At 43.0% G+C, this 16,912-nt stretch overlaps 1 protein-coding gene across 2 annotated transcripts in view; it reads left to right on the top strand.

Moving 5' to 3' along the window:
* Positions 1-15,946, top strand: part of flt4 (fms related receptor tyrosine kinase 4) — a 73,724-nt gene extending 57,778 nt beyond the window's left edge. The window contains exons 15-30 of one of the 2 annotated variants that reach the window (XM_086105739.1): positions 2,500-2,631; positions 4,141-4,247; positions 4,630-4,765; positions 5,186-5,290; positions 7,436-7,549; positions 7,920-8,008; positions 8,092-8,254; positions 8,868-8,962; positions 10,452-10,574; positions 10,702-10,813; positions 11,027-11,126; positions 12,001-12,106; positions 12,182-12,306; positions 13,695-13,815; positions 14,288-14,373; positions 15,219-15,946. In XM_086105739.1, the coding sequence (XP_085961865.1) occupies positions 2,500-2,631; positions 4,141-4,247; positions 4,630-4,765; positions 5,186-5,290; positions 7,436-7,549; positions 7,920-8,008; positions 8,092-8,254; positions 8,868-8,962; positions 10,452-10,574; positions 10,702-10,813; positions 11,027-11,126; positions 12,001-12,106; positions 12,182-12,306; positions 13,695-13,815; positions 14,288-14,373; positions 15,219-15,438 (1,934 nt within the window). In that variant the 3' untranslated portion in view covers positions 15,439-15,946. Of the gene's footprint in view, positions 1-2,499; positions 2,632-4,140; positions 4,248-4,629; positions 4,766-5,185; positions 5,291-7,435; positions 7,550-7,919; positions 8,009-8,091; positions 8,255-8,867; positions 8,963-10,451; positions 10,575-10,701; positions 10,814-11,026; positions 11,127-12,000; positions 12,107-12,181; positions 12,307-13,691; positions 13,816-14,287; positions 14,374-15,218 lie in introns of both variants that reach the window. The other variant, XM_086105738.1, reaches the window with a different exon arrangement.
* The last annotated feature ends 966 nt before the right edge of the window (positions 15,947-16,912 follow it).

Raw genomic sequence — 16,912 nt, 5'->3', positions numbered from 1 at the left:
TTCGGAAAACCGGTTCCACTGCTTTTGGTTCATATCCCAAAAGCAGTGGAATCTCCCAACTAGAACTTCTCCAGAAAACTTTTAGAAAAACACCAATTAATTGTTGTTGATCGGGATTTGTTTTGGAGTTTCAAAATAACTTTGTTCTCCCAATACATTTCATTGAGTGTCAGTTATACGTAGATTTTTGTTATTCACGGGCTGACCCAGTCCCTGAGTCGTGTGAATAGTGTGGGTCTACTGTACGTATTTATATATACAGTATATATATATATATATATATATACTGTATATGTATATCGCCATCCATTTTCATATCCGCATATCCTCACAATGGTCGCAGGGTGTTTATATTGAAAACTGTAAAACTAATACTAAAACTTATCAAAACTAAAATATAAAACTTTTTTAAACATAAAAAATAACAAACACTTAAAATTGATTAAATCTGAATTTAAAAAAAACAAAAGTTAGTTTAAGTGTGAAATAAAAAAGCAACTAATGAAAAATCCAAATCTATTACAGCCTTGGTGACATATGGTTTCATGATAAAATGCTTACTTTGTCTTTGTACTTGCATAGCCTTTTAAAACATTAATTAATAATGCCTGAACAGTAAACAATTTGGATTTATGGGGGAAAAGCATGTGGAATTGAAACACTTTGTCAGTCAACCTGTGTTACAGAACGAATTGTGTTAGAATTTTGAGGTGCCACCATCAATTCAAAAACAATTACAGCGAAACATTGAAGATGGATGGTGCAAGAACAACCCGTTCAATTTTGTGTCATTATTGCACCAGAACCCTCCTGAAGGGCAATGGAACTGTCCATGTTTTTGTCACCCATTGTGACAATAATATACCATTGTGTATATATATATATATATATATAAATCAGCAAATCTAAGGGTACACTACTGTAGGGAATGCATATTTTTACACAGCAGCTTAACACCCACCTGGGCAAGCTGCACACACTCTCGTGCCCCCACATTGTTTGACTTTGTATATTTTGGGACATTGCTGAGATCAAACTTTCCACTTAGACCTAAAAGTTATACAACATTGTTCATTTTTACTCACGGTGTATACCTGACAGGTGTTTTTTTTTTTTTTTTTTTGGTAATCCAGTCCCCCCACCACCCTCTCATGCAGTCATACAGCTGAATTATTATTTCAAACAAACCAAATTCAGACAGATGTGTACCATGCTTGAATGCATAGGCACACAAACACAACAATCCTACGTTGCTGATGGTGATGACTCATTTGATTTCTCAGACTGGCTCTGCGAAGAGATACGGGGGTGAATGACAGCTTCCTCAGAAGGGCTGCGGGAACATGCAGTTCAACGCTGTAATGAAAATAGATTGAAGCAGGGGCACCATGGAAAGAAGGGCTATAATTGAGAAAATAATGTGTGACTTCGGGGAATTGTTTCAACACACAAGTGCACGGTAGGATGTTGTGCTAACCATTACATGCAGGGGCGGAGCTACTTGGTGGCCAACGGTTGCCGCAGCCAGCCTGCCTGAGTAAATGTTGAGACTATTGACCTGCACACAGAATATGAAAATCTTTCACAACAGTGAACATTGACAGTGTCGTGAGCATTAACCAGGGTTATTACGTTCACACCTTAACACACAGTCAACGTGACCGAGAAGTCTTTGTTTATCATACCATCCACAGTCAATAGAGCACATTTATACCAGTCCAGTGGTTCTTACCCTGGGTTCGATCGAACCCCAGGGGTTCGACGGAGCCTCTGCCATGGAGGGTAAGACACACGCGACTCAACATGTTAATTAGTTATGACACGCCCGCTTGGCCATCACTGGCTGTAGATGATCACATGACATTGCTTGTCCAATCGGTGCTGCGGGAAATTTACTTCGCTTAGTAGTCAACGTGTGACTGTCGTGATAGTACGTCGTACAATAAAAAAAAAAAAGTATACTTATCTCTTGAAATTTTATTGACTTTTTTCTGTTTTTAATATATGCGTTTTTTTTTGTTTTTTTAAATATCCTGAATTTGTAGAAAATAAATACAGGTATATTTACTTTTCACTCATGAAGGTTTCGGTGAATGTGCATCTTAACTGGTTGGGTTCAATACCTCTAAAAAGGTTAAGAATCACTGTACCAGTCATACCCAACACTCAAAATGCAAGCAGGAGCAAATCTTGAAGACAAAAGCTAAATTTTGGATTGTGAAGAATGAAGAGATTGTTGTGTTCTCGTGGTTCTTCGATATCGTTTGAATAAATGAGCCTTCGATTGCTATCTACCTAGAATTGTTTTTGCTTTTGTTATGAGTGTGTTGGGCTAGGTTCTGTGTGCATTTTATGTCATGAGAATCTGACTATGGATGAGACGGCCCAATTTCGCGTGTTTGGTAGTGTTTGCGAAAGTAGCGAATGTAGAATCGTGTCACCCTGGCCAATGCACTGAAAAGGTCTTTGCTCTGCCCCTGATTACTTGACCCTTTGCAGGGATCCAACTGCAGGACTCAAACCGTACTCTCAGCATCCAGCGAGTTCGGGAGGAGGACGCTGGCCTTTACACCTGCACTGCCTGCAACCAGCGGGGCTGTGTGCACTCAACAGCTGCCATCCGCGTCATTGGTGAGACACACAAATACACAACCGCAATAGCGAAACCTCCTCACTGCTGACGCACAGCATATGCACAGCTCGGAATTTTAATCAGTCACCTGTCACACTTCACCGCTGGAGGCCTGTTCACACCATGGCAATAAAGTCAAAGTTACTGACTGCTGAAGTAATTGTGTGGCCAAGATGAATAATTCAATAGGTTTGCAGTAGACTGCGTGATGGGTAATTGATCGCATTGATGATTTGCTCATTGGTACACCTTAAAGATTTAATGGTAGGGTGTTAATAGAATGCAGATTATCAATTGACTGTATTGAAGTGGCACCCTCTAGAGTCAATGCCGTGTCATATCATAATAAGGTAATGCCTAAACCCAACAGTTGAACACAGTATGTTCCATTTAGTTAAAAATTGTCCGCTAATAAAAATATTGGAAATAGAATTCAGTCTGTTCCAGGGTCAAAATACCGCCATCATAAGTCATATAACATTTGTGGCTTATTGTGAGTTTGGACTAGTACTGCTTTGGTGGGGTCATCTTTTTTTTTTTCTTCATCCTTTTGCATTTGACGGCCATTAGTATTGTAATGTAAAAGCATGCAAAGGCTCCTTCGAATGCAGGTCACGGATGCAAAACGTTTTTCTTTGCTATACTGGAGGGTGCATTCTTCATGGGCACCCATACCCGAGATCCTGTGCATGCCTCTCCTCGGCATAATGAATTATTCCAGCGCAGCAGCCCACATGGGCCTTCATTCAACATAACACCGGATATGTTAAACCTCCTTGGACAGGAAAAAAAGAACCTTCTAATCCCTTTTAAATGATTTGACACTGGCATTCCATTGAGAAACAGGTGATGCAAGAAAGAAGTCTGGATTGCTCTATTTAATAAAGAATGACACGGGGCTTTGAAGGCGTTGCCTCTGAAGATCCCAACACTGGCTAAACCCAAAGCATCAAACCAGGATATGCTATTACAAATCACAGCTTGACGTCCATATTGTGTACATGTGAAAACATGTCCTCCTTTTGTCGGTTTGGCTGCACACATACAGTAACTGTATTCAACTCATTTGGAGACTTGAAACCAGAAGGTATGATTGACAGTCATTCATTGACGTCTGTCTTCATATGCTTCCACAATGTACACACTTCCTCCCTCTATTTGGCAGCACTTTCAACGGAATGCCCAAGCCTACTTCTTAGTCTTACATGGGACGTCCAGGTATGTATGATTAATCGGCATTTGATCACATCCATACATTCGTAGCAGTGTGTACGCGTGCACTCCAAACCAGAAAACAGTACGATTAAGAGACTTCACTTGGCATCCATAGCCCCCCCCCCTACCCCCCAATTTTTTAAATTTTACTTTTAATTGGGGGAGGAGTGGGAGGAGCGATCAAGGTGGCCACTGTGAGATTGTTGTCACAGGCCACCAGTTGCCCATCCCTGCTTTCCAGATTTCAAATGTTCCTGTCCTGAGATGTCTTTCCTCTCTCTCTTTCTGCTTAGGTTCCAGTGATAAAGCCAATGTGGAGATCATCATACTCATCGGAACCGGAGCGATTGCTGTGTTCTTCTGGGTCTTGCTCATCCTCATATTCTGCAATGTGAAACGGGTCAGACGCCCCTGCTTTCCGCCATTGTGTTTCTGTCATTCTGTTTTTGTGAGACAGAATGAGGCTGACTGTTTTTAAACTCTGACTCACCCATAAAAACGCCTCCTCTTTGATCGCTGTAGTTTACTCCGGTGGCTTCCAATGTCTCCTTGGAGTCCAATTACACTATTTGTAGCTATTAACCCTCAGAGCAAGGAGAAGCATGAAGACTCCCAAATTGCCTTTTATTTACTTTTTGCTCACTTTGTCACAAAGGACATCACCTCACAGCTGCTCTGCAGCGGGATGGCGTCATCCGTGGGAATACTCGGTCACGCCAGCATGACTCTCATTTCATTTTTCATTTCCAGCTCACTGCAAATACATCATATCTTTTCCTCAGATTAACCCAGCAGACATTAAAACCGGCTATCTGTCGATCATTATGGACCCTCTGGAGGTGCCTTTGGATGAACAGTGTGAATATCTACCCTATGACTCCTCCCAGTGGGAAATCCCCCGGGACCAACTCCGACTGGGTGAGTGGGATGAACACAGATGTATGCTGGGATGATGACATTAACGGGTGGCAACGGCGCACGAGGGAAAACCAAGGCGAGACTACATGGACGAAACCGAATTCGTTTTCCATTTCCGTGAATTCTTAATGGGCGATTTTAGATTGCCGACTGCCAAGAAAAGTGTGAATGTTTAATATTGCACTCGCTCCCTGCACGGGTCTTAAAAACACCTCTGAGGAAAAACGCATCTGCTCCGTGGCTGCAACTCATTGGAGCGTTCTGTTTTCCAAGCGCTGTTGTAATTTTTCTGGCTTCTCTGCCAGATGCATTTACATTTTGTAACTCCTTCATTGTTAAGCCATTTTCAAGGTGCTGAAATTGCTCCAGTAAATATCAACGGCTCTAAAAAACGTGTCTGTTTGGTGTCCCTCGACATAGGAAAGGTTTTAGGCCATGGTGCCTTCGGCAAGGTAATTGAGGCCTCAATCTACGGAATCAGCAAGAGCGTACGTCTTGACACTGTGGCTGTCAAGATGCTGAAAGGTCAGATTCATTGTTTCATTTGTATCACTACATTCTCCGTTTTTGCATAGAGCGCGAAAAAAAGGGCCATAGCACTTCACCTAGGTTGGGTTAGGCCAGCCCTAAATGTTTTTTCTTAAACTTTCTGATGTATTCGACAATTGGATGTTCCCAGCGAAGAGTTTGGTGTGCCAGACTATATTCTCGTAAATGGATGGATACATATTGCGCTTTTGGGTGAAATTTAAGGACGAGCCTAAAATGCATTCAAACCTTTAGAGGTGAACTGAATGTGACCTTCACTAAGCTTTTGAATGCACATATCCAAATGTTTCAGTACGTTTTGCACAAGTTGCTGCTCTCCGGTGAGGAGCTTAGCAGCAAAATTCACAACAGATGTTTGATACTTGAACCGACCAATAAATGTCTGGTATGGTTCAATGAGAGACGGTTTTTAAACAGTCGTCCTCATCATGCTGTTCACATTTTGGCATGATGAGACCAAGACGACGCCTCGCAATAGATCAACAGTATCTTGCCATTGTGATGCTTGAAACAGGACTTTCTCAGACAGAAGTGGCCACTGAGCTGAGAGAGTCACAGAGTGTCATCAGCAGTGACAGAGAGATGTCGAAGTGGACATCCTTTGGCCACATCCCATGCTGATGAGACACTACATTGTGAACAATGCCCTGAGAAACCGGATGATGAATGCCACTTAACTCGAGGCATGTTTTAAGGGAGGTGAGAGGCACCCGAGTGTCACGTCAAACCATTTGTAACCATTTACATTAGCATGGTCTGCGCACTGGACGACCTGCAAAAGTGCCTGACCACAGCGCTGGGCACAGGTGTCGTCATGTTGGATGGGCCAGGGAGCATTTACGCAGAATGAGGGACCAGTGGGCCTCAGAGCTGTTCTCTGCTCAAAGTCGATTCACATCGAGCAGAAATGACCGCCAACGATGTGGCAGACGTCAAGAAGAGCGCCATGCATCAGCCACTGTTGTCACCAATCGAGCTTTTGGTGGTGGCGGTTTTACAGAGTAGGCAGGTGTTTCCAGTCGGTACAGAACTGCCCCACGCTTTGTGAATGGTACAGTATCAAGCCCATACTACCTGAAGAACATTATTTATCCAGTGATTGTGCCCCGACATGAACAACACGGGCCTAATTTCATCTCCACGGACTACGACGCTCCAAGTCATCGAGGTCGCATCATCAGGGAACTGCTGTTGCAGACTGGAATGGCCTCCGATGGAATGGCCTGTACTTTCTCCTATTGAAAACCTGTGACATCAACTGAGTCACCATATCTAGGCGTGAAACTCTCTAGAGAATGTCAATGACCTGACGGCTGGCCTTCAAGAAGAGTGGGATGGCAGGGATACATCAGTCTTGGATGGAATATGCCTCTCAAAGTCAGTTGTGATCAGTAAAACTAATAGCGAGTGCTATCGGGGATTTGACAACATTCTGCCTATTGAAAGGAGGAAGGAGGTGCTATGAAATTCAAAACAAGCAAACACAAGTAAACCAAAGGTTTGCGGCCAATGCAACGTCATTCCACAAAGTAACGTGAAGCCAGACTTGACTGCGGGACAATTAAGTGTACCAAATATGGGGCTGGGCAAAAAAAAAAAAAGGAAAACAATACAAACAGCTTCGACGGGGCTACACTGAAAACGTTTAAAAATAAAACAAAACCTACAAAATCTCACGTAAACAGGAGCCTCACAAAAGAAAACCGTAGTCCACTTTTTAGGAATCAAAGTTGGGCTTTATGTACTTTTAGTCTTCATATGTAGGAAACAATGTTTTCCTCATGGTATAGCGCAGAGGAACTGTGATTGTTTCTTTTCAGGGAATTACTTTTTTTTTTTTTTCCCCAAAGGGATTTACCGCCAACCGAAGACACTCGATAAACAAGTGAAATGATTGCATTGCTTAGCCATTGCTGCTTGATGAGCAGGAGTAAAGTCTAATGGAACTTTGTTTCAACAAAACACCAGGACAGTGCGTGTCTTGTGCTTGTGAAAGGCGTTGAAATGCGGTGGACCCAGTTGCGTCAAACACGTTGGAGGAGGATTGAGCACACTTTTCTTCTGAAAGCCTACATTCGATTTCCGATGTGGGGATGTTTACCTTCCATTCTGTTTTTTCAGACGGAGCCACGGCCAGCGAGCACAAGGCTTTAATGTCGGAGCTCAAGATCCTCATTCACATTGGCAACCACCTGAATGTCGTGAACCTGTTAGGAGCCTGCACCAAACCAAATGGTCAGTTTGAAGTGCATGAATGCACTGAATGCGCCTTGTGCTTTTTCTCTTTGTTGAAACAGATGTTTTGTCCTTGCGGGAACACTCGACTGTTAGTCGTCCCTTGGTTAGCTCACAGCAAAACTTCCTTTTTTGGTTGAGTGCAGTCCTGTTGTTTCTCTCCAGTGCCATTTATGCTTAAAGCACAAACAGGTCTTGTCAAGGATATTATATAATCATAGCAGGGGAGCGCAGCACAGTTCTTGGGCTCATCCCATTATGGTGTCAAATTGGGTGTTAGATGCATTTTTTACTGGTTTGGAAAGCAAGACTAAAATTTGCACTGCATTTTCGAAAGACGACTCGGTCTCATTTGTGTTTGTCTGAACAGGCCCGCTGATGGTGATTGTGGAATACTGCAAGTATGGGAATCTGTCCAACTTCCTGCGAGCAAAGAGAGAGTTTTTCCTCCCCTATAGGGTATCAAAGCTCGCCGTCAATTATAAGGAGGCACTCGGGTGTGATTCCAACTGGTGAAATAAAGCTTTCATGACTCCATGTAGGATCGCTCTCCCAAAACTCAGAGCCAGGTTAGACGGATGATTGAAGCCGGTCAAACGGACCAAAGAACCCACCACCGTCCCCCCTCGCCATCCTACCCCCCGCTCGTTGGCCTTCAGACGCCATCATCCAACACGAACAGTCAGAAACCTGCTGTGGAGAAATGTGAGTCCCATTTACGAAATAAAGAGCGCATTGCGTGTGGACGCGAATGGGGCTTTCCATCCATCCATCCATTTTCCGATCCGCTTTTCCTCGCAAGGGTCGCGGGGATCCCAGCTATCTTCGGGCAGTAGGCGGGGTACACCCTGAACTGGGTGCCAGCCAGTCGCAAGGCACACATCGACGAACAACCATTTACACTCTCACACTCACACCTAGGGAAAATCTAGGTTGTTTCATTAGCCTGCCACGCATGTTTTTGGAATGTGGGAGGAAACCGGAGTACCCGGAGAAAACCCATGCAGCCACGGGGAGAACATCCAAACTGCAAACAGGAAGACCAGAGCCGGAATTGAACCCTGCACCTCAGTGCTGTTACTCCTTTTCCACCCAAAAAACTTGCTGCTCGTTTGGTGCCAGAGTCTGGCCCAACAAATAATTGGGGCCAACATTTTCAAGCAGGGCTCAAGCCAAAAGAAATAAGTGGCGTTAACCTGGGCACTGGCCCGGAACCAGGACGAGCACAAGCGCAGTGGAAAAGGAACATGTGAGGCCGACGTGCTAACCAGTCATAATGTGGCTTTCATCTTTGTTTTTCCTTTCCCTTTCCCCACAGTGGAGGATTTGTGGAAAACGCCTTTGACGATAGAAGATCTAATTTGCTACAGTTTCCAAGTGGCCCGTGGGATGGAGTTCCTGGCATCTAGAAAGGTCCATTATCAGCACTGTAGCAATTAGTCTGTGAGCAGTGGTGATTTGTCTCTCGGGGTTGCTTTTGCAGGAAGTGGATTGTCGCCCAGATCATTACCAAGTTAAAGAACGACAGCAGGCATTCGTAAATGGTTATTCTTTCGAGCCAAACAAAGCCATTTAAAGACAAATGCAGTCGATTTCAATGTTAAGAAGGAGCCCAAATACAGATCCGATGTGGTCTTAGTCAGTTGTCTCGGACATTGCTGCATTTTAAGATAGGATACGATGAGAAAAGCTGTATTTGTCTCACAATGGATACATTCCCAATTTACAGCAGCAAAATTATGAAAGAGAGAAAGTAGAAGACAAACTCAACTCAACTCAATTGTATTTATAGAGCACTTTCAAACAACCATCGCTGCATACAAAGCGCTGTACATGGAGCAACTAACACATACAACAGTAAAGCAACAACAAATATATACAGCACACAGTGATAGGAGCTGCTGTAAAGGCAGACTGACACTCTGATATTGCACTGATGGATGGTAGTTTGGTCATATTCTCAACTTTACAGAACAACCACAGTTGCATACAAAGTGCTGTACATAAAATAAAAATCAGAACACCGAATTAATAATATAAAAAGCACTTCAGCTTTTCATGTTTCAGGAAACAATGATCTGTAAACGTGGACTGCAGTCCTTAAGCCCTGAACTTATCGTAGGCACTATATAAATAAATCTAATATACACGTTTCTTGGGGGGGGGGGGGGGGGGGGGATAAGGCTAAGCAACCAGTCGAACTGCCGCTTATATATTTATCGATCCAAATTGCAGCCGTTGCGATTTGAAAATTGCATTCTTCTACGTTGCTTTGCCGATTTGAATTCAGTGAACTGTTGGTGGCCACATAAAATGACTTGGAATTAACTCTGACCCATGTGCCTAGAACTTGACATCAATGATGCGAAACAGTGTCGGGGGAAAGACAATCGCCATCAACTTTGTTTAATGAACCAAGTTTAAACAGCAACGATTTTGTACTTTTGTCAGATCTGGTTGTTTTCATCCCAGTTGATTTGGTCTTATGTGAGACGAGGGCAAATCATTAAAAAGACAGTTCACTGTTTCTTTGAACCCCTTCAGATATTTTTGCTGAAAGTCTGGCTTCAAAAGCATCACATGCATCCTATTCTAATTGCGCACACTGAATACATCATACGGAGGAGTTTTACACATCAAACAATCGTACTGTACGGCGCTGACTTGCTGAGCAGTTTGGAGGTCGCAGTGGCTTTTTAATATGCTAAGCAAAGCAGCTCTGGGGGTTGCCGGACAAAGTCCAGTCCCACATATCACCGTGCACTCAAACAAAGTAAAACTAACAGATGATTGAATTCCCGTGTCAGAAACAATGTTGAACACACATGCGTGTAGCAGCAACATTTTGATGCATGTGTGTGTGTGCGTGCGTATGTGTGTGCGTGCGTGCGCGCGTCTACAGTGTATTCACAGAGACCTGGCGGCCCGCAACATTCTGCTGTCAGAAAGCAACGTGGTGAAGATCTGTGACTTCGGCCTCGCCCGCGACATATACAAAGACCCCGACTACGTCAGGAAAGGCAACGTACGACATGTCGGCTTATGTCTTTGTTTTCAGAGTCAACAACGTTACAATTCACTCTTGTACAGGTGTATTTTCTGCTTTTATGCGTCAGCTGGAATATTTCTTTGGTGCTCTGACATCCTCACAGGCTCGACTGCCTCTCAAGTGGATGGCTCCAGAGAGTATCTTCGACAAAGTGTACACCAGCCAGAGCGACGTGTGGTCCTTTGGAGTGCTTCTCTGGGAAATCTTTTCACTTGGTACAAAAACGTTTTACAACGGCACGTACTTGAAAAAAAAGGGGAGTTCAAACACAGTCTTTTCTGGCAGTGTGGGGTCGCCATTGAAGTGTAAATCTCTCTGTCTGCACAGAGCAATTGGGGAATTATGTTGGATTTTGAGAAGCAGATTAAATCGTCATGCCTAATTTTTCATGCACCACTTTCTTTGTTCTATCTCGCTCGCTCTTCCAGGAGCCTCTCCATATCCGGGAGTACAAATTGATGAGGAGTTTTGCAAACGATTGAAAGATGGCGTCAGAATGAGAGCGCCAGAAACAGCCTCCCCTGAAATGTAAGATCCATGTTCATGGTGGAAAAAGCATGACCGCGACCGACTTCAAAACTCACTTGTATTCTTTGGCATTCGACTCAGCATGACTTAGATTTGTTCTTGGTTTTACCGTTTGGTGCTTTCTACCGTATTTATTACCCATTTGTCTTACTGTTTATTGTGCATGTTAAATTGCTCCATGTACACTTTGTATGCAGCGATGGCTGTTTGAAAGTGCTCTATAAATACAGTTGAGTTGAGTTGACTTCAGCCTGCCCAAATCCAATGTTCAACCCGATCGGATGGGTTAATTATGGATGACAACATTTTACAAAATATTTGCTCTTCTTAAAAGAAACTTTTTTTTTTAAAATACACGTTTTTAACCCTTTCTATGAATGACCTGGCCCCTCTTTTTATTTTTAATGTGGCTTTTGATCACAAATATTGATCGACCGACGGTGACCTATACCTCCACTAGAAAAAAACCCGTTGTTAATCGATCATCATTTGCATATGGGTGAAGAGTGTTAAATTAAGATATTGCTAATTTCCAAGTAGACAGTGACATCACATTTCAATCATGTGCAACTGAAGTACATGAAGAAATTAAGCACTCTTTTTTTCAGCGTACCTACCTACCTTTATGCTGTTTCTATCATCAAAGTAGTTGTAGGATCACCTTGTGATGCAGCACGGTAGTCCACCACACAACTAAGCAAAAATTCTTTGCTTTCCAACACTTGAGTTTCCATCGAAATTATATCGATTACTGACAACCCTAAAGAGAATACCTGTACGTATTTCATTAGCGGATAAACAGTGCAGAGAACGGATGGATGGCTAGTTGGGCGTTGAGCATTCTTTGTATGACTTTGCTGCCCTCTGCCGGTAGATACGGCATCATGTTGGCGTGCTGGCACGGAGAGCCCAAAGAGAGGCCCCAATTCCCCGCCCTGGTCCAAACTCTGGGAGACCTGCTGCAGGACAACAGTCTGCCTGTGAGATACACCTGTTGAAGTAACAAATCCAGCGAGAGTGCTCCCTGATGTTCCTCATATCAATTTTGCTCCCAGGATGGGAAGGACTACATCCCTCTGAACCACTCGCAGAGCTCCGAAGATGACGGCTTTTCTCAAGCATCATCACGGCCTCCATCTGAAGAGGAATTGAGGCTAGCGGGCAACGCGCTGCCGACGAGGTAATGATGCAAGTCCATTTCTTGCTTGCTCTTACATGATACTTCAATGCAATAATAATCATCAGAGAATACGTTTAGATCGCTGTTTCTCAGATACAGCAAGAGCTTGTAGTGATCAGCAAAAACTGCCCCATAGACCTGTGATTTCAGTGCTGTGCCATGAGAGATCATCAGGTTCACTTTCATACAATTCATCCACCACGAATAATGTGACGTTATTCATCTTCGTATGCCAGTGACATGCAAAATGATTTTCCACGACATGGTAGACGGTCCAATTAAGCTTTGTATCCTATTGCTATGCATACAACGGAAATAATTGCTTTGTCTTCAACTGTACGAGCCCAGATTTCACACAGAGTAAGTAAAATGTGTGAGTCAATTGAGATGAGATCGTCATCCTCTGTTTGATTTGTAAAATATGTGCCTCGGCTCATAAAAGTTGGGAAACACTGCCACGGGCCAATAAAAATCCATCCACACTAGTACACCAAAGTACAGGAATAGTCGGAAAGAACTTCACTTTGAATTTAATATCAACTGTGATAGGTCACTTCAAAGCCTGGATGTAGAGGTCTTAACTTGACAGTTGAGATGGTGGGACTTGAAAGATTGGAAATTTGTCTTGGGCCAAAGTCACGTGTACTGTTCTGTCATCCAGTCAGGGATGCTCAGACTTTGTTGTTGTCCTAAATGACAATTTACAGACAGCAGGCTGTCGCAGCAGAAGCCGCAATAGCCACGGGGACAGGCAAACAAACCCGCTAAGGCACAGGGGGTCCACGGGTTAAGTGTTGTAGCATTTGCAGGAGTGACTGAAAAGAATCTGCCAACGAGTGTGTCATCCACAAAGCCTTAAATATGGGAAAGGGGCTCACTGACAGATGTAGGCTTGACTGACAGATCGACACCTTTCGGAACGTTCATGGAATAACAGTTTTATAATTCTGTATTTATTTGCAACAATTTTTCATGACTTTTGATTTCAAATTCAATGCGTTAACAATATATACAGTATGCTCTAAGAATCAAATGCAGGAGTAATTGTTTACAATCCTGAAAATCATAACCTATGACGACAATGAGTTGGACGCATTTTTGTTAACAGGTCAACTTCCCTTGAGTTTTTTTTTTTTTGCCTATAAAAATCTTTTATTTCTCTATTTTTTTTTTTTTTTTTTCCAATGGAATGACCTGACTGTTGGGAGTGTGGTCATTAAACTTAGAAGCCCTTGGGGACAGAATTGAGATCATTTAGCTGTTGATGACGTGTTCTCTGAGCGGAATAGGTCACCGGAGGTCTTATTTGAGTCTGAATTCAATGAAGTCTCATTGCGATGCGCTGTCACGTATCTGATGTGCTGACCTCTCGCTCGTCTTTCTAGCAGGTATTATAACTTTGTGCCCTTTGCCGGCTGCGCGCTTGCGGGACCCTCAAAGGCGTGCCAGCCGAGAGTGAAGACGTTTGAAGAGCTTCCTTTGGAGATTCACCCTCAGAAGAGCACTCAGGTAAGAAGTGTCAGACTATTCTTAGCCATTTTGTCAAATATATACAGCATATGGGCTGGGTTCACCTTCAAAGTTCTTCACATTTTAAGGGGTTATATCTCCACAGAAACGCATAGTGATTTGGAGTTGTATCAGACTGCTGCACAGAAGGGCCTGAGCAGGGATTCAAACCCATCTCTAAGGCAGACGGGCCAACCACGAAACCACAAATCTTTGTCATATTGGAATGTACAGTAAATAACTTTGAAATCAGTGTAATTTACCGTATATTGTGCAGCATTACATTGGGGTTTTGTTTAGAAATATTTATAAAATATGTATTTTTCATCTGCCATTTTCAATCAAAGCATACGTAGACAGGATCAAGAGTGAATCATCCAAACGAGAAAGAAAGTTGATTTTAGGAGCGTGACTGTTGTGCTTTTTCTGAGCTTAGCGGATCACAAGATATCATGTGACGTTATCTCTGCAGGATAACCAGACGGATAGCGGGATGGTTTTAGCCTCGGAGGAGTTAGAGAGACTTGAACACAGGCACAAGGGGGCTCTCGCAAAAAGGTGAATCAAACAATGGCTATTATTCCTATTGTTGGATAGTATTTATTTATTTATTATTTTCCAGCTCAACATTGCAATTATGATTTAATATGCAATTCGTTTTTTTTTTCAAGCTTCTCTTCCCATATATATTTTTCACAAACACAAGCAAAAATGAATCTGTAATTTCTACTATCATCTTGATTATGCATACGTGTTTCATAGGTCAGGCTTATGCTAGGTCAATGTGGACTACACCTCTTAAGCATTGAATTTATGTAGAATAAATAAAATACACACATATGGGTGGTTCTCAGAAAGTATGGTCCACGAGTTTGACACGAGAACCCAAAAATGAAATTCTTTCAAACCGGGTCAAAAGGATATCTGCTTTAAATCAAACCTTTGTGCAGTGTGCTCTGAATAAATATAGTTCACCCGGCCCTTTGTTTGCAAGCGATTGTTGAATGTCACGGTACGCCATGGTTTCATAATGGAGCACATGGTACTTGAGCACCAAGCAGTTAGCACACAAGTTCAAAAATACCTATTTTAAATCGAGACTTTTTACACTGCGGCCCGGTGGTCGACTGGTTAGCACCTCGGCCTCACAGTGCAGAGGCCGTGGGTTCGATTCCAGCTCCAGCCTTCCTGTGTGGAGTAATGCATGTTCTCCCCGTGCCTGCGTGGGTTTTCTCCGGGTACTCCGGTTTCCTCCCACATTCCAAAAACGCGCATGGCTAGTTAATGGAACACTCTCTCGGTGTTATTGTATGTTCCACTGTAATAATCATAAAATGTAGATAGCAAGACAACTCTGACATGTTTTTGCTTACGTATTGCCCATTTTGGTGTTTCGCCTGCAGACGCATGAGCAGCAGCAGCAGCACGGAGCCTCTGACGGCTTCGCATGGTTGTTTTGGTCGCAACTTTGGCTCAACCAGCTCCACACATCCAAATTTCTTCAACCAGCTGTCGGGTCAGACCTTCTACAACAACGAGTATGGACACTTGTCTGAGGAGGGCTTCTGCGCCAGTGACTTCTTCTCGCCAAATGCGCCCTGCTTGGCCTCCTCCAATGTGTGACCTAAACACACATGTATGCCTAGGCAAATTAAAGGGGTTTAAAAAAAAGTGGAAAGCTCAAAGTGTTACATTGTAGCATGTTAGTGTAAATAATATACTAATACATGGTGAACTTTAACCTGGGTTGACTATGGACTTCAATTCATGTGCTTAACAGCACAGCAGCCACTGGGTGGCAGCATTATGACTACAAAACAAAACCAAAGTATTTTCTCAACACATTTACTAGATATTTTTTAGCTTTTGTATTCAAAGTGCTTTATTTGTACAACTCTTACCTTTTATGGGAAGATATAACGCATTTTATCTCCTCACTTCTCTCTGTTTTCTGTCTGTTTTCAAATCACCATTGCACATCTATCCGTTTAATTTGGGGTCACGGGTGAGCCATAGCTGTACTCATCTGATTTGATGGGAGGGGACGGAGCACCCTCGGTTGGTTACCAGCCAGTCAGGGCACATAGGCCCCAAATCCAACAACTTCAAATAAAATTCAGATGTTCTGGTATTCCTTTCCCGATTTTTTCGTTGTGACATCTTACAGCACAAGCCATGGTCGGCAAAGATATTCCACAGCTCATTCGAAGGTATCAGTCGGGAGAAGAGTCGAAAATAATGTTCACTCGATTAAATGCACCATTGAACACAAAGACCTAACCACCGAGTGGAGAAAAATATGGCACAACAATGACATGAACCAAGAACTTGACATTTTTCTTTCAAAATTGAGGCCAACCTGAACAATGAAGGACTTGCAGGAATTTCGGGCAGGTTCTAGCTGCTTCATACATATGACAACAATCTGCTGTCTTTGTCATACGTTTGGACTATTGGGTAGAGATCAAGATGGAAGCTTTTTTTTTTCCTAACAAAATCATGCAAGCCCACCAAGATTTTGTAAAATCACACTTGAAATCTCCCCAACACTTCCTAGTCTATGTAAGCAAGGTTGAACCTTTTGGTCCCAAATCTAATGCAGACACAACACTGCACAAAATTATGCTTTTCTATCCCCTACAACTGGAGCCTTAGTTAAAGTGACGGGAAATTTCAATGGTTCAAAAGCAGTCAGTGTTTGTACAAAACCTTCAGACATCTTTCCAAAAAAAGGGAAAAATGGGGCAGGAAAAGCCCACTACAAGAGCCGTGGTTTATTTGAGGCTTTATCGTATGCTTTTTCCATTTCACTTTGTTTTTCAATTAGGTTGAACCGGTCAAAAGTGGGAGTGATTTGTTATCCATCCATCCATCTTCTGATCCGCTTCTCCTCACAAGGGTCGCGGGAGGGGGGCGGGGGTGCTGGAGCCCATCCCAGCCGTCTTCGGGCAGTAGACGGGGGACACCCTGAACCGGTCGTCTGCACAATATTCTACTGATTTTTCACTTTGTCATGAGCCGTTGTGTGTAGAGTTTTGAGGGGAGGAAAATAATTTATAACAAGAAAAAAAAAAAAAAAAAGAGGAAAAACAAAATG

The sequence above is a fragment of the Hippocampus guttulatus genome, chromosome 2, assembly GCF_054856545.1.
Source record: "Hippocampus guttulatus isolate MCC_2025c chromosome 2, RoL_Hgut_1.0, whole genome shotgun sequence".
Taxonomy (NCBI): Eukaryota; Metazoa; Chordata; class Actinopteri; order Syngnathiformes; family Syngnathidae; genus Hippocampus; species Hippocampus guttulatus.
This window is presented reverse-complemented; position numbering and strand designations above follow the sequence as displayed.